This window comes from Vipera berus (assembly GCF_964194415.1).
Source record: "Vipera berus genome assembly, chromosome: 2".
Lineage (NCBI taxonomy): Eukaryota > Metazoa > Chordata > Lepidosauria > Squamata > Viperidae > Vipera > Vipera berus.
Genome location: NC_138203.1, coordinates 218,436,937 through 218,461,142, shown reverse-complemented (window position 1 = coordinate 218,461,142; position 24,206 = coordinate 218,436,937). Strand labels below are relative to the sequence as shown.

The 24,206-nt window shown below is 40.4% G+C and overlaps 1 protein-coding gene across 1 annotated transcript in view; it reads left to right on the top strand.

The window, feature by feature from the left end:
- Nucleotides 1-1,087: 1,087 nt before the first annotated feature.
- Nucleotides 1,088-24,206, top strand: part of GNAI2 (G protein subunit alpha i2) — a 136,120-nt gene continuing 113,001 nt past the window's right edge. The window contains exon 1 of the mRNA XM_081320722.1: nt 1,088-1,490. Coding sequence (XP_081176848.1) covers nt 1,373-1,490 — 118 coding nt within the window. The 5' untranslated portion in view covers nt 1,088-1,372. The remainder of the gene's footprint in view (nt 1,491-24,206) is intronic.

Below are 24,206 nucleotides of genomic sequence, written 5' to 3'. Positions count from 1 at the left end.
AAACAGGAAAATGATTGCATACAGTCTCTGACCTAAACTTTAATTGCACTTCCTCCTACCACAGGAATCATATTGTTTAGCAAAGCAAGCGATCTGGATCAGAGGCACTATTGTAAAGCTCATGGTGGTTGATAATTCTGGGCGTCCAAACTACACTTGATGCAGTAAATTCGATAGAAAACGTACGTCGCCGATAGTAACTTTAAACCAAGAAATTTACCATACTTTATGATGGCTATTAATACTAATGGATGCCTGTCGGATTAGGAAATTCACCGTGAGGACATTTAATCAACACGGCGATCATTACAATTCGGCTCCCTCACCGTACCGCTTGCCCACACGTGATACGCAGCACAACAAAGCATGGAACCACCATCGCAGTCGTGGTTAACGTGCTCTCAGCATCACGTCCTGAAAAGAAGCAATATTCCCCACCGTCTACTCGACCGTGGAGTATTATTCTCAATATTATTCCCCCTTTACATTCCTGACAGATGTGTGCAATCCAGTACAGAAAAATAAAGCAATGGGCGTCTCCGGCCGGCCCTTGTACTTCTGAGAGAAACCCCCCCACCCAGGGGAAATGGGGGCGCTGCTTTCAGCGGCAGGCCCATCTGCTGGCTGGGGAATTCTGGGAGTTGAAGTCCACGCATCTTCAAGTTCCTAAGGTTGGGAAACGCTGATCAAGACGATCGCTTAAGCGGAGTCTCTCCCGCAGCCGAAATCTTGGCTGCCCAAATTCGCTCGCCGCGATCCGTCGGGTCTTTTTGATTTAGAATCTTACGGCGTTTGTCCGTCCGCCCCGGCCAGTCCTCAGAAGGCGGTCAGCCCCAGCTTGGCAGGGCCGGTTCGCTCTTAGCGCCAGGCGCCGAGCCCTCCCCCCGCCCCTCAGCTTCTCCCTCCACGTCGCTCAGTCTTGCAGGGCGTCCCCCTTCTTTCGCCTCTCTCCGCTCACCCCCCCCTCTCCCCGTTGCGTATCTGGGGCCGCCTCTTCTTTTCTCCACTTGCTGACGACAAGCCCGCCCAAACTGCCCTCCGTCTTCTTCCCCCTCCTTCTTTCCTCCCTTCCTCAGCGGGAGAGAGAGAGAGAGAGAGAGGAGCCGAGCCGAGCCGGGGCTGAGCGGAACGGTCCCGCCTCCGGGTCCCCGCCCTTCCCACATCCGAGCCAGCGGACGCTCCGACCAGCCGCGCCGGCACCGGAGGGGACGGGAGAAGCAGCCTTAGCCGCCCGTGTGGGGCAGCGACGACCCGCCCCACCCCTTTTGGTCAGCTAGGCTCGAGTGTGGTGCCGAGGCAGCCCGAGCTCGCGTTCCCCTTCTTCGCTCGCCCTCGGTTTCGCCCGCCCGGCCGGCAGGAGCCAAGCGGCGCCATGGGCTGCACGGTGAGCGCCGAAGACAAAGCGGCCGCCGAGCGTTCCAAAATGATCGATAAGAACCTGCGGGAGGACGGCGAGAAGGCGGCGCGGGAGGTGAAGCTGCTGCTCCTCGGTGAGCTCCCCTGCCCGACAGCGCCCTTCCCCCCCCTCCCCACACCACCCACCCCTCCCCGCCTTCGGGCGCCCGCCCGCCCAGCCCCAGCGCTGGGTCTGCGGGGCTCTCGCCTCTCTGCCCGCTTCCTTGGGAGGAAAAGCAGGGCGCAGCCGGGCTGGCTGCCCAACAAACGGACCGGGGAGGACAGCGCGCCCACGCCCTGGCCGCCTGGTTTCCGTGCCCGACGTCTGCTTTCCGCCACCTCCCTGACTGCGCCCCCTACCTTCCTCTCTACTCGAGGGACTTTCCGCGCTTCTGCCGCTTCTCCGGCCGGCCGGATCCGTCTCGTGCTGCTGAGTGGTTGCCCTCTGGTTTTTCGGCGGCCGCCATATCCCTACCCCAGCCTCGGGCGCAGCGGGGGAAGGATCCCCGCGCCATCTCTTTCTCCCCCTCCCTCCCACCCGACTCGCTTAGAAAGCAATCGGGGCTGGGTAGTTTTATACGGCGTCCAAAGAGTTACAAGCCCAGGGGGGGGGGCCCAACCCGCCCTATCCGAGCATCCCATTTTGTTTTCCCAAGCTAAACAGCTTGGCTCCTCATGGTTCCCCCCCCTCCCGCTTCCCTCCCTCTGTCGCGGGCTCATTTGCTTCTCAGGAGAGCTGACATGGCCACGCTGCCAAATCGGTCTGTAAAATACGTCCCCAGTGAGACCTTTTTTCCCCCTTTCTTTTTAGCCCAGTGTTTCCCAACCTTAGGAACTTGAAGATGCGTGGACTTCAACTCCCAGAATTCCCCAGCCAGCTATGCTGGCTGGGGAATTCTGGGAGTTGAAGTCCACGCATCTTCAAGTTCCTAAGGTTGGGAAACGCTGTTTTAGCCTACTCGGTTTCTAAATTTGGCTTGGCACGTCCAGTCCTCAGCTGCTTTTCCTTTAGAGTGGGTGATCCTTCTGAAAAACTTAGCCAGGCCACAACCTAAAATATGCCCTGAACCCCTCCCCTGCCCCGTATGTTTTGCATTCCTCCCACAGGCCTCACCGTTTTTTTGTTTCCGTTATCAGTGGATAACCGTTGATGGTGGCTCCGCATTTGCTACTTTCTGCCACCTGTGGTTGTCTTGGGGAAAGAATAATTTCAACTGCGAGTAAGCCACAATTGTTCTCTATAAAGCAAACCTTTCTGGTCTCCAAATGTTATTGGATTGTTGCTGTATCATTCCCACCTATCCTACTCACCCAGCGTCCCTCTGTAGAGGACGGGAATTGTAAGTTAAAGCACAGCTCGAAGATGGCAGATTGGAAAGAAGTTTTCCCAGCAAAGACAAATAACTTGGTGCCCTCTGAATATTGTGATCGAAGGCTCCCACACACTCTTGTAGATGTACAGGTAGTCCTCGACATGCAACAGTTCATTTAGTGAACATTCAAAGTTATAACATTATTGAAAAAAATCTGACTTATGATTGTTCTTTTCAGAGTTACAACCTTTGTAGCATCCCCAAAATCATATGGTCAAAATTCAGATGCTGGGCAACTGATTCATATTTATGACCTTTGTTATGTCCCAAGGTCATGTGATCCTCTTTTACAAGCTTCTGACAAGCAAAGTCAATGGAGAAGCCAGATTCACTTAACAACCAGATTACTAACTTATCAACTGCAGTCAAAAAACTCTGGCAAAAAAGTCATTAAATGGGGCAAAATTCACTTAACAAATATCTCAACAAATTTTGGGCTCAATTGTGCTCGTAGGTTGAGGACTACCTGTATATACATGGGTGTATTATATACATGGATAGCACCAGGTTGTTTATCAATAACAAGAATCACATTACTGTTCCCCAACATCATGTTAAGGAATATTTCTTTCAGAAAGCTGCAATTCTTGCTTGTGATTTTGCTTCCCTGTATCCAATTTCAAACATGTTCTGTGTTTGGTTAAGATAATTTAAACTTTTCTGTCTTTTAGCTGTCAATAGGGTTTGGTGCTGTTTCTTTTATAAAAGTTTGCTGTTTTACATTTCCTTCCTTTTTTTCTGAAAAAAAGAAAAGAAAACCTCATTGCACAAGCTGAAGGATGTTTAGCCAAACATCTGTGCTTTCTTTGTACTTTTCAATAGTTCTTCATTTGAATAGTTGGGTGAACTTCATTTCCATGCATGAAAATAGCTGTCATTGAACAGGAGTGTGTAGGTTAGAGCCAGGAATTCTGGAAAAAGGACAAAAATGAATGAGTGGATTGATATAACATGTGACACAAGTATTTTTTTTCTGTTATGGTAACAGGGAAACTTATAAAAGAAAGACCCAGCTGTTTCTTGACTAGGAAGGCATGATTAGCTCATCGTAAACTAGGTGGAGTTGACATGCATAATGACAGATTTTTTTCTATATGTTTTAAGTGGAATTCACATGGTTAATAATTAAACTTCATGATGTAGTAATAACCCCCAGCTTTCAGAGGGACTAAATTAGACAAATATATGGCTGTTGCTAGTCATGGCCCAGCTTTCCAAAGCAGGATGCTTTTTAATGCCAGCTTTTAGAGGGAAGGGCATTTTTGTGCTCCTATTCTGCTGGTTGTCTTCTCAAAGACATTTCTTTCCTCCCACACTTCTACATCATCAAACTGACATTAAAAAAAATCATGACACATGAATAGAGAGACTCGTTAGAGACTTGTTGATGGCAAATGCATTGTAAAAAAGTTTGTTTTGAAGTGATATTGGAACCTACGGTAAGTCCTTTGCTCATGATGATAATTGAGTCTGGAATTATGATCATAAGTCATGGTTGTTAAGTGGATCACCATGTGACTGGACCTATCTTTACAACATTTTTGTGGTGGTTATTAAGCAAATGTGATGGTTGTTAAATGAATCCATGATAACAATGGGCAGTTTTTGACAGAAACTGGCAAAACCCACCAAAAATTGCAGTTGCATGACTGGGGAACACTGCAAATGGCCATAAAGGTGAGCCGGTTACCCAGCATCCAAAATGCAATCACATAATTGCAGGGCTGTGTGTAGCCATTGTAACTTTAAAATTGTGTCAGAAGTATCTTTGGGGGGAGGGGGTCTGCTTTTAAGTTTGAATGATTGCTAAGGGACTGTTGTAGACTGACTTACCTTTATTAAGTGAAATAACATTCTGTTAGACAAATAATTTTCTGATTAGTCTGCTAATTCTGTGTTTATTTTAAAAACGTGGTTGGAGTGCTCAGCTTGCAAACATGGAATACAATTAGCTATTGCCACTCTGAAAAGATAAATAATACAATAAAAAGCCTGATCTATAGCAAAACCCAAGAAGTTCCATAATAATAAATCTTGAAATGATGGCAGTCTATACCCCAATAACAGCATAGTTCTAAAATAGGCGCTATCTTGACTATAATCAAGTTCATCATTATTATATTTATCATTATTTCTATAACTTTCATTAATAAATGGTTTATATTATTTTATGCATAATGGTATGTACCATATGTATGTATGTATATTTTCAGAGATGATCATAATATACCTTCTTAAATTACAAATCTTAGCTGATTCTGCTTGAAGTGCACTTTAAACTATAATTTTACTTTTGAATCCTATCTATAGATTTTGCTTTCTTCAGTTAGACATAGTAAGTGCCTTATAGAGATAAATAATCCATTATGTGTAACTATATTGAATTGTAGTTTCAGGCTAGTTTTTTTTTCTTAATTGGCATGGATCTATGAAAAAGAGTGCTGATTTTGGTTATGAGCGATAGTTTTATTTTTGAACAGATTTAAAATTAAACATGCGTTACAATCCAGTAATTAATTCTAGCAGTGCTATATATTAACATCCTAAAACTTTTAATGATATATTATTTGAGCATAATTCATAGAATCATAGGATTGAAGGGGACATTGGGAATCTTCTAGTCTAATCCCCTGCCCAGTGCAGGAATTTTCCCACCATTCTTGATAAATGGCTGATCAGTGGCTGGCTGCACTTTTACTTATTAAAGGTTATTGAAAAAGCTCATAAATTTAAAAACATTTCAATACTATGTAGTATAAAGTTTGACATTTTGAAAAAGATGTGCAGTAATCTGAAAGTTTTCCACTTCTGTTTTGATAGCATAAAGAAAGTGGAAATGTGTCAGCATTAAACCATACATTTCAGAGTTATCACAGCTTTTACTGAGAATTTTTTCAACCACACTATAAATCCCTCTCTGCCTAATACACAAACAGATGTGTGCTTCTATAGAAATTGACTATTATGCATGCAGAAAGATTTTTGTGAACTTTTTAGTAGAATGTAGAATTTGTTTTCTCTCAAAAATCTCTGACCTTAAACTTGCAGTTTTCCCCATGGGGCTGTTGCTTTTGTGTCTTTTAATCTAAAGTATCCTTTGGGAATGAATTAACAGCTTTTTAAATAATTGGTTTAGCAATTTTTGATGTACAAAGATGTTTCTGTCATTAAAATGAGAGCGATGAATTCCACTTAGCAGCCTCAACTTAAATAATAAAATTCTGACAATATAAAAATAAAATGTCTGAAATGGTATAGGGTTTCCTGCCTGACCAGGGGGTTGGACTAGATGACCTCCAAGGCCCCTTCCAATTTCAACTTGTTGTTGTTGTTGTTGTTGTTGTTGTTGTTGTTGTTGTTATTATTATTATTATTATTATTATTATTATTATTATTATTATTATTATTATTATTATTACCATTTGAGTTGAATTGATATTCATGGCCTTTTCTCAGACAGTGAAAAAGGAAGAGTGTTGCAAAATATAATTTATTTTAGAATACTTATGCACTACCCACTTCTAGGCTAACCTATTAGAAATGCAGTTTAAAAGTGAAATGTTAAACAAATCCTAAAACTAAATTATACCTTATAAAATATACTTATTAATATTATTTAGACATTTTAAATGTTAAAACCAGTTTACATGTCAAATTGAAATTCTGAATTGCATGGGCTTGCTTGCAATGCAAAAATAAATAGCTCTCCATCATAGTGTTAATAACATTATTTCCCAGTTTGTTCTCAAAAAATGTAAATATTATTCAGGTGGGCTTTACCAATGCAAATAGTTAAAAAAACAAATTATTGAATTATAGGCAAAACTAAATACATATAAATGGACACATTCTCTTTCTTACATGTTGTGCTTGCATGTAATGTAAATACATGGTTTGTTTTTCAAAGCAAAAACTGCAGTATCCATGGGTTTGTATATCCTACTTTGGCTCTCTTTAATGTGGCATGAGAGGAAATGAAACAATTCTGCTGCTGGTTTTGATTAACTGCATTTCAGCCTTACATCTTAACAGTAATTAATTTTATTTGTGGTTTATTTATTTATTATTTATTTATTAATTTAATTTGTATACCGCCCTTCTCCCGAAGGACTCAGGGCGGTGAACAGGGCAATACATATTAAAAACAAGATACAAAAATTAAAAGCGATTAAACAACAATGCCCATGAATAAATTAGTACACATTAAAAAAGTTAAAACAGATTTATAAAACCCAACCCCATCCCATCAGGCCAGGCCAGCTTGTTCAAAAAGGTAGGTTTTGAGATCGCGCCGGAAGGAGCGGAGGTCAGGCGCCATCCGGAGCTCGACCGGAAGATGGTTCCATAAATCCGGCGCGCCCATAGAGAACGCCCTCCCCCTGGGGGCCACCAGTCGACATTCTTTGACCGGTGGCACCCTGAGGAGGCCCTCTCTGTGGGAGCGTACTGGGCGGAGGGAAGTTGACGCCGGCCGCAGGTGCTCCCCAAGGTATTCCGGACCCATGCCATGTAGGGGCTTTGTAGGTCATTACCAACACCTTGAATCTCACCCGGAAGACAACTGGAAGCCAATGCAGCTCGCGGAGCAGAGGTGTAACATGGGAGTGTCGGGAAACTCCCAACACAACTCTCGCGGCTGCATTCTGTACCAGTTGGAGCCTCCGAGTGGTCTTCAAGGGTGGTCCCATGTAGAGAGCGTTGCAGTAGTCCAGACGAGAGGTCACAAGCGCGTGAGTGACCGTACGTAAGGCATCCCGGTCTAGATAGGGCCGCAACTGGCGCACCAGGCGGACCTGGGCGAAGGCCCCCCTAGTCACAGCTACTATATGGTCTTCTAAAGAAAGCTGTGAATCTAGGAGGACTCCCAAGTTGCGAGCCCTATCTACGGGGGGTAATAACTCACCCCCCATAGAGAGGGATGGGATATCTTGAATATCTCGAGATGCCGGTACGCACAGCCACTCAGTCTTGTCAGGGTTGAGTCGAAGCCTGTTCCTCCCCATCCAGACCCGAACCGCCTCCAGACAGCGGGACATCACGTCGAGGGCATCACTGGGGTGGTTTGGGGTCGAAATGAAAAGCTGAGTATCATCAGCATACTGATGATACCCAACTCCAAAACCACGAATGATCTCACCCAGCGGTTTCATGTAGATGTTGAACAGGAGAGGCGAGAGGACCGACCCCTGAGGGACTCCACAAACGAGAGGCCTCGCGGTCGACCTCTGCCCCCCTGCCAACACCGACTGCGAGCGTCCCAGGAGATAGGAGGATAACCACTGAAGGACCGTGCCTCCCAATCCCAATCCCCTGAGACGCCGCAGCAGGATACCATGGTCGATGGTATCGAAAGCCGCTGAGAGGTCTAATAGGACTAGGACAGAGGAATATCCCCTGTCCCGAGCCCTCCAGAGATCATTCACCAGAGCGACCAATGCCGTCTCCGTGCTGTACCCGGGCCTGAAGCCCGATTGGTACGGGTCTAGATAATCCGCTTCATCCAGAACCAGAGGGAGCTGATGCGCCACCATACTCTCAACAACCTTCGCAAGAAAGCGAAGGTTGGAGACCAGACGAAAGTTATTTAACACAGCTGGGTCCAAGGCAGGCTTCTTGAGGAGAGGTCTCACCACCGCCTCTTTCAAGGCGGCGGGGAAACTACCCTCACTCAAAGAGGCAGATATAACCGCCTGGAACCAGCCTCGTGTCCCCTCCCGGGCTGCATAAACCAGCCAGGAAGGGCACGGGTCCAATAAACGTGGTGGAGCTCAGCCTCCCCATAATCCGTTTGTTGAAGCCAGCCAGGTTTGCAAATTATATTTTGAAATTAGCTTGTTTGCCAACAGTAGTTGAGACTAGAGCTCATTTGGTTTGACATATTACAACAAGTTGAGGTTAATGTAAAAGAAAAAGTCAAATCCTTCCACTTTTTCTTGAGTGTTGCTGATGTTGGGAACAGGTAGGCTTGAGATTGGATTATTTTCATAAAATTAAACCATGGTTAATCATTATGAGCAAATTGAACTGAATTCACAGGTCGTTTGAAACTAGAGATTGTTTAAACCAGAGAACTTGGAGAAATATATTTCTTTTTTGAATAGATAATTTTTCTGGTTTCAATAGAAATACTAGGGTCTTAGCATCGAATCGATCTATTTAAACATTTGTCAGCTAAAAGACAGTATTATTAAATATTATAAAAATGGAAAGTGATGAAGTGCATAATCTAAAACTGAAAAATGCTTTCTCTTAGATAATTGTTTTCTGATGCAGACTTTCAGTGTTAAGCACTTTGCCAATGGCTTTGCAAGGGTTACTAAAATGGGGAGTACTGTTATACTGATGTTAAAAAAATCCAAAAGAATATTAGTAAGCACTTAAATATCCCGACATATTTATATCTATATTTCAGGCATGATTAAACTTAGGTGAAGTGACTGTTAGTTACTTATGTTTGGTTGTCAGTTTCTTGAACTAGGCATTAAGGGTTAGAACAATTGATCAGTGGAATGTGGGTGCTCCAACACTGGAGATTTTAAGAAGAGACTAGATAACCACTTGTTTTATAATAATAATAATAATAGGTTGGAAGGGACCTTGGAGGTCATCTAGTCCAACCCCCTGCTCAGGCAGGAAACCCTATACCATTTCAGGCAAATGGCTGTCCAGTCTCTTCTTAAAAACCTCCAGTGTTGGAGCATTCACCACCTCTGGAGACAGGTTGTTGCACTGGTTAATTGTTCTAACTGTCAGGAAGTTTCTCCTTAGTTCTAGGTTGCTTCTCTCCTTGACCAGTTTCCATCCGTTGCTTCTTGTCCTGCTTTCAGGTGCTTTGGAGAATAGCTTGACTCCCTCTTCTTTGTGGTAGCCCCTGAGATATTGGAACACTGCTATCATGTCACCCCTCACTCTTCTCTTCGTTAAACTACACATACCCAATTCCAGCAACCGTTCCCTATATGTTTTAGCCTCCAGCCCCCTAATCATCTTTGTTGCTCTTCTCTGTACCCTTTCTAGAGTCTCGACATCTTTTTTACATCGTGGTGACCAAAACTGGATGCAGTATTCTAGGTGTGGCCTTACCAAAGCATTGTAAAGTGGTATTAGTACTTCACTTGATCTTGATTCTATCCCTCTGTTAATGCAGCCTAGCACTGTGTTGGCTTTTTTGGCAGCTGCAGCACACTGCTGGCTCATATTTAAGTGATTGTCCACTAGGACTCCGAGATTCCTCTCACAGTTACTACTATTGAGCAAGGTACCACCTATACTATACCTGTGCATTTGATTTTTCCTGCGTAAATGTAGAACCTTACTTTTTTCACCATTGAATTTCATTTTGTTAGATAGTGCCCAGTGCTCGAGTCTGTCCAGATCCTTCTGTATCTTAAGCCTGTCTTCTGGAGTTTTAAATGGTATAGGGTTGAACCAGAAGACCTCCAAAGTCCCTTCCAACTCTGTTATTCTGAAGGCTTATACGGAACTTTTCTTTTTCTTATCATAAATGGCCCTGTAGTATCTGAGGCCCTTGCTAACTGTACAGTAAACTTTAGTGTAACTCTCTGTGTTAAGATCTTGCTCCTCTAACTTTGCCATTCCTCCTTCAGTGAGACAAAAGGCTTCAGCTCTTTTGTCAAAAACCTCTTCAGTTCTATAGTTTTTAGGTCCCAGACTTCTTCCACAAGAAGACTACTCTAGTTCCATAAGGTCTTCATTGGTCAGTTCTTTGGCATAGGAGTCAGGTTATTGTACATCATTTTCACTGTTGTCTTAACTGCAGTTTGGTTGATTACCAATATCAACTACAGAAAACCCTTACATGCATGCATGAATTGGAGGACAGATGATCTTGATTCTATCCCTCTGTTAGTGCAGCCTAGAATTGCATTGGTTTTTTTGACTGCTGTGGCACACTGTTGGCTCATATTTAAGTGAGTGTCCACTAGGATTCCAATCCTTCTCATAGTTTACTGGCATTAAGCCAAGTTTTACCTAGTCTGTACCTATGGTTTGTTTTTTTTTGCCTGAGTGTAAAACTAGATAGGGCCCAGTGTTTAAGTCAGTCAAGATTTTTTTGGATCTTGAACTTGTCTTCTGGGGTGTTGGCTGCAAATTTGATGATTTCCCCTTCTATTTTCTCATCTTGTTTATAAAGATATTGAAGAATACTGGGCTTAAAATGCAAATTGGGGTACCCCACTACTTACTTTCCTCCATGTGAATACTGTTCTGTTGAGGATTACTTGTTGAGTACGATTTGTCAGCCAATTAGAAACCCATCTGGTGGTAATGCTGTCTATTCCACATTATTCTAGCTTGCCAAGAAGTAGGTTGTGATCTAAATTATCAAATGCTTTACTGAAATCTAAGTATATTATGTCCACTGCATTTTGTTGATCCACTAATTTAGTCACGTAGTTGAAGAATGAAATAATTTTTTTTGGCATGATCTGTTTTTGACAAACACATGTAGGTTTATGGTTATAAATTTGCTTGCTTCTAGGTGTTTGCAGATCTGTTGTTTGATTATCTTTTCCAGAATCTTCCCAGGTATTGATGTCAGACTGATTGGTCTGTAGTTTCCTGGATCTGTCCCCCCCCTTTTTTTAATGTTTCGAAGTTTACTGAATGAGAAAGTGATTGAAAGGAAAATTCTAAGGATTTTCTGCCTATTTGTTGTGCTTTAAGTGGTGCCATATTCTTTAATTACCATATTTATTGGCGTATAACATGCACTTTTTCTTCCTGAAAATAGGGGGCAAATGATGTGTGCGTGTTATACGCCGATATAATGTTAATGACCCATAGTAAATACCGCACCTTTTTAAAATGAGGTGCGTGTTATACGCCGGTGCGTGTTATACGCCGATAAATACGGTATTTATAAAATATACAGTAGACTTAGAATAATTCAAAGCACATATTAACAATGTTTTGGGAGTTTTATTTGCTACTAAAGTATCTTTATCAAATTATAAAGAGATGCTTTAATTGCCCTTTCATACTTTTAAACAATGCAGATACCTCTTACATATATTTAAAACTGACTAGCTTTAAGTATCAAATGACAAATAAGAGGAGATTAAGAACGTCTTTGATGAATTCTGTGAAATATCTTGATAGCTGAAGAGAGAATTCTGCTGGCAATAAAATACCACTTAGTAATTCAGTTGATTAAAAAAAATCACAGTTCCCCAAATTTTGAGTACACCATATTATAAACATTTTTTGCATTGTGAGACTACCACTATGAATATATATGTACAGTGTCAGTCAATTAATATACTTGATGACATGTTATGTGCAAGATGAATACTCAAAGGGAATATCTATTATCTCTGAGTCAAAGTCCTTGGCAATATTTCTGCATCAACATTTAATATGGAAATCAAATGATAGCTTACAAACTCTGCAGGATCAAATCATATTCATACAAACATCCCCGAAGGAGATTGTAAAAATTGTTTTAAAAGGCATTATAGACTTCTAGTAATATTGATACAAAGAATTTAATATACTCTTAGATCAACTATGAGCCAGGAGGGAAGGTTTTCTTGTTTCAATATATGTGTTATTTCTTGAAGAGATAAGGATGCGCCTGAAAAGGAAGCTTGATGATTTGTTATTTTAGAAGGACCTAAATTATATAGAAATTGGTTTATTCCTCAGTTATATTTGACTCACAGTTATAATCTCTGAGTATGTTCTTTTAACTTTTTAAGATAAGATAATCTTTATTGTCATTTTTTACTGTGGGCACAACTGCAGACATCAAAAATGAAAACATTTCTTACTAAAATGATTAAAATATTTATTCATAATTATCTCACCAATTTGGAAGCCCACACCAAATACATCTCAACTTATCACCATGAAGTTGGTAGTGATAGTGGGCTTTCTCACCACTGCTTGTTGGGTCAAAACCAGCATGCACCTCATCCCTCTGCACATAGATCATGCAGCATGGTGGCACTTGGTTGTCTTGCAAAAACCCCTACCCCAACGAGTGTCCCAATGGCCTGTGGGGTGACTAGCCTATCCCTGCCCTGGTACTGAAGTGGATCAACACTGAAGAGGTCCTTTAGATTTAGAGCTGGGCTCTTCTCCTTACCAGGATGATGTCCCCTCAGCTACCCCCCATGAAGGAGGGATAAAAGAAAGTCAAGGCAGTGGCTGATGATTGGAGGGCATTAGAGTTGAGTTAGTCTGTTATTGATCGGGTTGAGAGGAAGAAATGTCACTTATGTAAGATAAGAACTGTACTATTCATTTTTTAAATACTTAGTTGGACTTATGAACAAAATCATTTATGAATAGCCTCTCAGAAAGTAATCCATCAGTATGGAAATGTCTATAATGACTATATGCACCATGTTTTAAATAGGTTTCTGGATCACTTCTTATTCCATTGCTAATTTTGAGCATTTATTAATAAGTCTATGCCCCAACCACCAATGCTGAAGAGGATGAAATTGACCGGTTCTATGAAGCCCTACAGCACCTTATAGAACTAACACCAAAAAATGATGTCCTTATCATCATGGGGGATTGGAATGCTAAATTAGGAAGCCAAAAGATAACCAGAATAACAGGCAAGTTTGGCCTTGGAGTACAAAATGAAGCAGGGCACAGGCTGATAGAATTTTGTAAAGAGAATACGATGGTCATAGCAAACACTCTTTTCCAACAACCCAAGAGACGGCTCTACACATCGACATCACCAGACGGTCAACACAGAAATCAGATTGACTATTTGCTCTGCAGCCAAAGATGGAGAAGCTCTATACAGTCAGTAAAAACAAGACCAGGAGCTGACTGTGGCTCAGACCATGAGCTTCTCATTGCAAAGTTTAGGCTTAAACTGAAGAAAGTAGGGAAAAGCGCTAGGCCACTCAGGTATGAATTAAATCATATCCCTGTTGAATATACAGTAGAGGTGACAAATAGATTTAAGGAATTAGATCTGATAGAGTGCCTGAAGAACTATGGACAGAGGTTCGCAACATTGTACAACAGGTAGCAACCAAAACCATCCCAAAGAAAAAGAAATGCAAGAAAGCAAAATGGCTGTCTGAGGAAGCTTTGCAAATAGCTGAGGAAAGGAGGGAAGCAAAAGGCAAGGGAGAAAAAGAAAGATATGCCCAATTGAATGCAGAATTCCAGAGAATAGCTAGAAGAGATAAGAATGCCTTCTTAAATGAACAGTGCAAAGAAATAGAAGAAAACAATAGAATAGGGAGGACCAGAGATCTTTTCAAGAAAATTGGAGAGATGAAGGGAACGTTTCATGCAAAAATGGGCATGATAAAGGACCAAAATGGCAGGGACCTAACAGAGGCAGAAGAGATTAAGAAGAGGTGGCAAAATTACACAGAAGAACTATACAAGAATGAGCTTAACGTCCCTGATAATCACAACGAGGTGGTCACTGACCTCAAGCCATACATCCTAGAATGTGAAGTGAAGTGGGCCTTAGAAAATCTGAGCAACAACAAAGCTAGTGGAGGTGACAGTATTCCAGCTGAGCTATTCAAAATCTTAAAAGATGATGCAGTAAAAGTGCTACACTCAATTTGCCAGCAAATTTGGAAAACTCAACAGTGGCCACAGGATTGGAAAAGATCAGTTTACATTACAATTCCAAAGAAAGGCAGTGCCAAAGAATGTTCAAACTATCGCACCATTGCACTCATTTCTCATGCTAGTAAAGTTATGCTTAAAATCCTACAAGCTAGACTCCAGCAGTATGTGGATCGAGAACTACCAGAAGTACAGGCAGGATTTCGAAGAGGCAGAGGAACTAGAGATCAAATTGCCAACATATGCTGGATCATGGAGAAAGCTAGAGAGTTCCAGAAAAAACATCTACTTCTGCTTCGTTGACTATGCTAAAGCCTTTGATTGTGTGGATCATAACAAACTGTGGCAAGTCCTTAAAGAGATGGGAGTACCAGACCATCTTATTTGTCTCTTGAGAAACCTATATGTGGGCCAAGAAGCAACAGTGAGAACTGGACACGAAACCACTGATTGGTTCAAAATTGGGAAAGGAGTCCGGCAAGGCTGTATACTGTCGCCCTGCCTATTTAACTTATATGCAGAGCACATCATGAGAAAGGCAGGGCTAGATGAATCAAAAGTTGGAATTAAGATTGCCGGAAGAAACATCAACAACCTAAGATATGCAGATGATACCACTCTAATGGCAGAAAGTGAAGAAGAACTAAAGAGCCTCGTTGCAGGTGAAGAAGGAGAGTGCAGAACTTGGGTTGAAACTTAACATTAAGAAAACCAAGATCATGGCATCCGGCCCTCTCAATTCCTGGCAAATAGATGGGGAAGAAATGGAGGTAGTGACAGATTTTATTTTCCTGGGCTCCAAGATCACTGCAGATGGGGACTGTAGCCAAGAAATTAAAAGACGCTTGCTCCTCGGGAGGAAAGCCATGACAAATCTAGACAGCACACTAAAAAGCAGAGACATCACCCTGTCAACAAAAGTGCGTATAGTCAAGGCTATGGTCTTCCCAGTTGCAATGTATGGCAGTGAAAGTTGGACCATAAAAAAGGCTGAGCGCCAAAGAATTGATGCCTTTGAACTATGGTGCTAGAGAAGACTCTTGCGAGTCCCTTGGACTGCAAGGCGATCAAACCGGTGAGTCCTAGAGGAGATCAACCCTGACTTCTCTTTAGAAGGCCAGATCCTGAAGTTGAAACTCAAATACTTTGGCCACCTAATGAGAAGGAAGGACTCACTGGAGAAGAGCCTAATGCTGGGAAAGATTGAGGGCAAGAGAAGAAGGGGATGAGAGAGAATGAGGTGGCTGGATGGAGTCAGTGAAGCAGTGGGCGTGAGCTTAAATGGACTCCAGAAGATGGTAGAGGACAGGAAGGCCTGGAGGAACGTCGTCCATAGGGTCGCGATGGGTCGGACACGACGTCGCAGCTAACAACAACAATCAGATTTAACTTTCAATTGGGAAACTTAAGGTAAAGGTAAAGGTTCTCCTGCACATGTGTGCTAGTCGTTTCCGACTCTAGGGGCCGGTGCTCATCTCCGTTTCAAAGCCGAAGAGCCAGCGCTTGTCCGAGGACATCTCCGTGGTCATGTGGCTGGCATGACTAGACGCCAAAGGGGCACAGAACGCTGTTACCTTCCCACCATAGTGGTCCCTATTTTTCTACTTGCATTTTTATGTGCTTTCGAACTGCTACGTTGGCAGAAGCTGGGACGAGTAACAGGCGCTCACTCTGTTAAGCGGCACTCGGGATTCGACCCGCCAAACTGCCAACCTTCTGATCGACAAGCTCAACGTCCTAACCCACTGAGCCACCGTGTCCCTATATGGGAAACGTAGACTAAGGTAAATCAAAAAATGCTAGGGAATTTCTGGAAGCTTGGCATCCAGACAAATTAGCCAACCGGCACAAACATTTGCATACCATTCAAAAGAGACAATAATGAAAGCTAAAAAAGGGAACAAAAAGGCCAGGACACCTCACCAGCAATCAACACCCAGATAAACAGGGATTAATACCAGACAAACAAGCAGTAAATAATAAACAATCAAGAAGCTATCAACTGAGACAATCAAACAGTAAACAGCAAACACCACCAACAACAATGACAGAGCAAGCTACTCAATATAAACAGAGCAAAAACCCCACTTCCTTCTACCAGTGAAGATGTTACATAGTGTGGTAGCAAACGGTTTGCAAGCAAACAATCAAGCTCAGTACCAAGGACTCCACATAATAATACATTTGATTTGTTATTTGAAATATACTTAGTCCATATATTGTGTTTGTCAAACCTAATTTGATTCAAAGAGTTTTTTTAAACAAAAAAATGTTCCTAACAAAATACAGACAGTTGGATGTGATACAATAGAATCAAAGAGAAAAAAATATCTGAATGCTCCTATTCATATTACTGAGGTTTGTTTTTTAAATCCTAGGAAGGATTATTTCCCACACAAAGGTCAACATGATATGACAAGTTCCTCACTTTTCCTATTAATGATTCTGTTACATTCAATTTGTAGAAGTGTTTTGAAGATGTGAATAGCATCTCCTCCCAGGAAGTGCAGCAGAAAGTAACAGCCTTTATTTGTGTGTGGGATTTGGCATAGTTATTAGTGTGAACATTTTTGTGCAGCTATTCTGCTAAATAATCTGGATTAGGAATTATCAAATTGGGAATCAGCATAATACCTAATACATAAATGTCAAGCATGGTGGTTTCTGTGAGTTGTCATTTATTGAATTAGAGTGTTATAGTAACAGCTGAGAAGATTTTTTTACCCAAGCAAAGACCTAAGCATAATGGTCTCTGGGGTACAAAATCTAATGTTGCTTGCCTGATGGTTCGAAAACCAGCATTTGATCTTAAAAAAACAAACAAACACCATTCTCTTGTATGAAATCACTTTGTATTTATTGAGTTTTGAAAATTGTTCACCTGTAACATTTGTGAGTACTCCAATCTTACCTGGTTTTAAAATACTGTATTAAAAAATATTAAAGTCCCCATTAAAGGACTCTTTGATTGGATTTGTATATTTCACTAAATCCTGCTGTGGTTTGAGTTGTGAAAGATCCAAGTGATTGTATTGTTAGCCACAGTATATCCTTAGAATATTGCATGAATCCAGCCAATAGTGATTTGCTGAACAAACTGTTGAGACACAATAGCACCATTTTCCCAGTCTGACTGCTCTTGGGATACATTGGCCATCCTGACAATGCATCCTTAGAATTTCTGTTCTTATACATCTGGAGGTTGTTAGGTTGGGGAAGACTTCAGCTGTAATTTAATAAACTACAACATGTAATGCATCACCAAAACTCATAATTGGTGAGTCCCTTGGCTAGTCCATCTATTTTCTCCATCACAGCAGCTGATCTTTTGAGGTTTTGTTTTCTAACCCAATGAAATATGGTAAAGAAATTATGTAAAGGGGCTCACATTCTTTATTTGTCAGCAGAATAATTCTCTGAAAATGGAACAACATAAGTTCAACATTTGGTACAGCAAAAGACTTGAGTCCAAAAATGGGCCAAAGCTCTCCAGACAGACTCCCTAGAAGATTGCCTCTAGTCTAGTACATCCTTGTGAAAGAGGCAGATGGGCAGCTCCTTCAAATGTTCCACTCTGGTCACATGTCCCAGAGTGGAGCTATTATTGAACTGTTGGAAAGAATTCCAGAAGGTATGCTCTTCATGATTTCCCACAGTTTTTTTCTAAGCAGATGGACATAGCTGCACTGAGTTAGGATGTCTGCTTTTAACCATGGAATGTAAGAGTCTTCAACCTATTTAGTGCTTTTTCTTATTAGATTGAATCTAGAAATTTTGGTTGATGGAAACTTTTCCTATAAGAGCCTCTATTTATCATAATAAATGGCTGCTCTGGTTATTAACAGAAGTCAAATGATTCATTTATTGATGTATTCAGTAGCCTTTCTTGTGAAAGTATATATTGAAGCCTTACAGTAATTCTCAAGTGATAGTCATCTGTCTTTTTGAGTCTGCTTTTTTTTGTATCCTTGTCTTGTCTGAGCAAGGTGATATTTTTTGAAGAACTTAAAAATTATTGTTTCTTGAGGGATTTTTGTTAGAATTTTTATTTGTATTGCATTCAAAAGATGTGCTGGTAATGCTGGTATGTTACGGTTTCGTTGTGCATTTATATGATTCAGTGAAAGACAAACTTCCTATTTCCAGTTTGTGGAAATATTCATAGTAAATACTTATTGCTGGTCTTAAGCATATGCATAGTATTGAACATGTCCAGAAGTCCCTCCCTTTTGCATTTTTTGGTATAAATTGTCAATTTGATAATTTATTTGATTTAAATAGCCTCCAATTCCATAATAGCCACCCTGGGTGGCTTTCACAAACAACATATTATATAACAGATTAGAATTACACCATGGATTCTAAGTAACAATTTGACCCACATGCCTGGGAAAGCATTCATGTCTTAAGAGTCTTTTGAAAAGTTGGTGTGGTTAGGACCAACTTCATCTCAGATGGAACAGTTTTCCAGAGGGCAGACAAGCAGTAAAAAGGACTGCTTTCTGGTTTCTACAAGATTACATTCTTGTAATCTCTCCTGCTGGATCTAGAAGAACAGGTAGAAAGTTGGAGAGAGGCTAACCCTAACCTGACCCTACGCTATTAAGGGCTTTATAAATCACAACAAACAATTTGAATTGCACTTGGAAGTAGATTGGAAGACAATCCAGCTTACAGAACCAGATGTAATGTATTTGCATCAAGGTCAGTCATAACTGCTTGTGCTGCTATATGAGCAGGTGGTCGGTGGGGATTATTGGGTTTTATATTGGGGTTTCATCCTAGTAAGCCATCTGGAGGCACTGAGAGTGAGTTGGGCAGTTACACAATTTTTTAAAAAATAAATAAATATATAAATAAAATGATTGTACCAGTGTAACATCTGGATGCCCATCAAGTCCAATTGCACCTAAAGTGCATTATTAATTCACTTGAGTAATTAGTGTATAAGTGAAAGCACTAAATTGATCACAAGGTGAAGATATGCAAAAGCCCTTCTGGCCATGGCTGCCTCCTCTTCAAGGAGGAGGTGAGGGTGCAGGAGGACCCCCAAGATGCGTAGCAATTCTGTTTGGAATAGTACAATTTTATCCTGAACAAGAGATGGAAACTCACTGTTTCAGAAAGCCTTAAAATCCAAACCCATTCAACTTTGGCTGAACTGAAGTGTTTCCCATTCAGACCCTCACTGTCTTGAAATACTGAGCCAAAAACTCCACTACATCAGTTGGTTAGTCAGGGATGAAATGTAAAACTGGATACCATCAACATACTAATGATCCCTCACCCCATGCCAGTGAATGATTTCCTCCAACAGTTTTATGTGGTTGTTCAAGACGAGTGGAAGAATGTTGAGCCATAAAGCACCCTGAAAATCAGGGGCTACAGGCTAGACCTTTTTCCTCCAAAAAAAAAATTGATTAGAACTGGCCTCAGAGGAAGAAGGAAAACAATTTGGCACTGTGATTCTCACTCCTAATCCCCAAAGTTCGTCCAGATAAATAGCACGGCAGTATGAAAAGTTGCGGAGAAGTCAAGAAGAGTGATCATGAACACACCTTTGTTCTTACCAGAAATCATCCACAAGTACAATCGGTGCAAGTTTGCTTCCTTGCTCAAGGCCTGGAACCAGGCTGAAAAGGCTCCAGATACCTAATCGACTTCCTTCAGAGTTCTTTGAAATTGCAGCATTATTGCCTTCTCAGAAACGTTGCCTCCCTAAAGGAAGATTGAAGATACAATAAAAATTGTCCTAAAATATTCAGCCTAGCAATGGCTTCTTGAGGACATGGTAAGCAACTATCTACTTCAAACCCGGAGGACCACTGTCTGTCTCAAAAAAGAATTTTATCACAAGGACCTAACTCTGACCTCAAGGGAAGTCCAGGAGAGAAATGGATGGACAACTAACCATACAGTTTCACTCTTGACGGCTTGTACCTGTCATTTGTTCACCATCTGGATACTTACACATTGCGTATCTCTACTTCAATTGTGCAGCAGCAAGGTTGAGTCTGCTAGAGTAAAAACTGGAGTTTTAAACTTTCTTTTTCTGAAGCTCTCTAGGTTACCATGTCTCAGTTTCACCTGTTGCCTTGGTTTTCAGTTTGGTGATTGCTTTCACCTCCTTTCCAGTGGAATACTTTTACTTTACATCCTTTCATCCATATTTATTCAAATATATTTGTTTTTTTTAAAGTTCTTTAATTTAGCTGAGTAGAAATATTGTTATAGGGATACTGAATTTTTTGATCTAATCTCAAGTAGTAATCAGGCCTGATTTGTGTTAAGTCCTGGTCACAGACTTGAAGCTTGATTCAATTTGCATGCACTATTTCTCTCTGAGCATACCTGGTGCTGAGGAGAACAACATAGGTTGAATTCCCTTGCTTCTGTAATGACTGTTTTAACTTTTGAAAGGAAAAAAATAGAGATAAAACCATGCACTCATAAACCAGACTGCAAACATTCTGGCATTTCTGTCAGAATATAAAACTGGTACTAGTGGGCAGCAGAGTTCTCTTCCTAAATGTTTAGGGCATAGCTTATTATTTTTATATATTCACTTGTACAAATCTCTTTATTGAGGAACTCAGAGATTTAAAACAAAATTGTTAAATGAACTCTTTCAATTTTCTTTCATAGATTTACAGAGATAAATTACTACCGTAGTTTCTCTTTTCCGGTGCTCTTTGTAGAATTAGAGACCTGAGCCCATGCTGAATTGTAAGAATAGAGCTTTAAGCTAAGGACAACCATATAGTAGTCGATTGCGCCAAATCAGAAACTAGCCGAAAAAGTGATTAGTCCATCAAGGTGTTCAGATTTAACTGTTAGCAGCCCTGTCTCTAGTACACCATTTACCTACTTAATACTTCTAACTAGAGATGTGAGGTTGATTTGAGTTTTTTAAAATGGACATGAGAAGCACAGACTCGTTTTACATATGTTAAGCCAGTAGTTTATTTAATAAATTGAACTGGCACAATTGGCTGTCTCATGAATCATGATAAACTATACAGATTACATTATCACTAAGCACAGTGTGTAAATCCAGTTACCATGTTGTGGTTAAAAACTAAGAACTGGCATTATTCTCAACTTGTAGTTTTACATATCTGGAGTAATTGCAACCTGTAGATCATGGGCTGTGTAGATGACTTTTGACCTGCTTGCTTCTAGTAGATTTTTTGGTGTTTTGGCTCAGCCGAAATAAAGCTAGAGAAGGCTGCAGATGGTAGCCTGGTAACCATAGTGATCTTATCAGAACAGTGCAATTAAACTACTGCAGGCAGAGCCTGCAGATATGCTATTGCCCTAAGCTAAAGTACTTAGTATAATTCTTGTTATTACACTGTGTCATTTTTGTTTGGCAACTTCTCCTAAGTTTGCAATATATGTAAAGACTCTTTTGGTCTCCTTTTATATCTCCCCCCCCCCCCAAAAAAAAAGAAAAAAGAAAAAAAAGGGAAGTATTGTAGCTGAGAATAAACTCCAAAGCTGCTTTCATTGCAGGTAGTCCTTGATTTACAACATTTTAATAATGGTTAAGAGGGCAAACCCTTATTTTAAAAGGTTCAGCAATAAGAATTTTAAAACAATGGGAATGCATCCAGATGAAAATGATTTGTTAGGCAATCAAAAGAGAATGAAAGACCCTAGGGATTTTTAAGAAACAAAACAATCAAGTGACGTGGGGTGCTTGGTGCTCTCTGAACTTGGTTGTTTTCTTGAAGATATTTCATTACCCAAACTAGGTAAGATTATCAGTGCTAATGCAATCACCCAACTAGGTAAGATCATCAATGTTAATGCAATCAAGTAATGCTAATGTGTGCATCTTCCTATTGAATCTGTGTTTTGAAGACAGACTTGGAAACTCTACCAATGCCCACTGGTTTTCCTAGGGGAAATGTGCAAAAGACTGAGGATGATTTTGGAGAGAAAGAAGGAAGGATAAAGGAATGGCCACGAAGAGGCACACTTTACTAACATTTATAATTGTTTTATCATTTTTATGGATATTGCCATTTATAGCACTCATTCAAATTCAACATATCTTTATATAAATCATTGAAACATTATTCCAACTTCACCTCGTTCTAGTTTCATCCCGAACAAGTTCATCATTTTAATTTCTTTTATTCAATTTGTTGGATGCTCCCTATTCATCCCTCTTTATACATCTTTTAAATCAGATTTTTTGCCAAAAATTACTTTACATTTGTTTCTGCCTCTTTTTTTAATGTGTACTATTCCTTGCTCATTTATATTCTTTACTATTTTTTCTTTTTCTAAATGTTACATAGCAGCTTCTTCATATCCTCATTTTACGTAGCAAGCATTGCATTTTAAGCATTTTTCTCATCTGTAAGTAATCTTGCTTTTTACCAAGCATCCCTTTTCCTATTTCACTGTTCTGTAGCAGTTGTTTTCATTTTGCTCTAAGTAGTTTCCAGATTTTCTGTTTTATATCCCGTATCCCTTCATTCACTTGGGGGATCAATTTGTCTTTAGAAACTTTTTCATGCAGAAGCTGTACTTCCATTAACATAACAATTCTTTATTCAGTCCTAAACAGGCATGGTACTTCCAGCTTTTCTATTTTTATTATTAATTACTATCACTTTCCCCCTTTTTCTTCTACGTCCAGTGTTTCCCTAAGAATTATTCTTGACACTACCAAACAATCTGTCCCATGTTCAAATTCTCAAATTATTTTGTATCCTTCATTGATCATAAACAACCAAAAATCATGTTTCCTTCTTTTGTGATATTCACATATGAATAATGCTTTTACTTCAATATTTGAAACAGACACTCAACAAACAGTCACTATCATTAAAGACAGTGACAAGAAACAATGAGTTTCTAATCAAGGAGAGAAGCAACCTGGAATGAAGGAGAAACTTCATAACAGTGAGGACACTTAACCAGTGGAACAGCTTGCCTTCAGAAGTTGTAGGTGCTTCATTACTGGAGGTTTTTAAGAAGAGACTGGATAACCACCTATCTGAATTGGTATAGGGCCAGAGAGTGACTGGCCCAAGGTCACCCAGCTGGCTTCCATGGCTAAGGCAGAAGTAGAACACATGGCCTCCTACTTTCTAGCCTGGTGCCTTAACTACTAGACCAAACTGGGTCTCATCCATTAATCCATGCTTTTCACCGTTTCATATTTTTCATTCACACCATAATCTTCCATGCAGTGTGGCCATCACCAGTTGAACTATGGAAATTAAACTTCATTGTCACAGTTTTAGCTAATCCAGCTTTGTCATAATGTTTTTAAAATAAATTTTAGTAAGATGGATGGATTTGTTTTATTTTTTTGTGTTGCACTATTTTTGAAAAGTACATACCTTGTAAATCACCTTGAATCCTGGAAGGCAGCAAACAAATATTTGTTTGAAAAAAAAATTAACAAATAGTGAAGATGTAAACTAGGCTATCAACTCAAGTCATAACTGTGTCATATGCAGTGTTCCCTGTAAATGATTAGAACAATATGAGTCAATTTAGTATGTTTTACTAATATGTCACAGCTTAACTCAAGTAAAAGTTTGTTCATTGTCTTCTGTGCAAGTTAGGATCTCTAATTTAGAGACCACCTTTCAAACCAGCATAATGCAGTCTGCGACTGTAATAAAAGTTATTTATGTTGCCACATTCCATCAAATAGGAATTGAGGATGCTCAGGATGCTCTAATTTCAAAACTGTTCAGCAAACAACTAGCTTGCAGAGATTTGTTTGAAAAACACATATTTTGACTATGAAACTACATTATTATTTGGAAAGCTTATTTAATCTTAAATCAAGTTGTAAGTATTACAGCATTATAGCAACATAGTCTCATT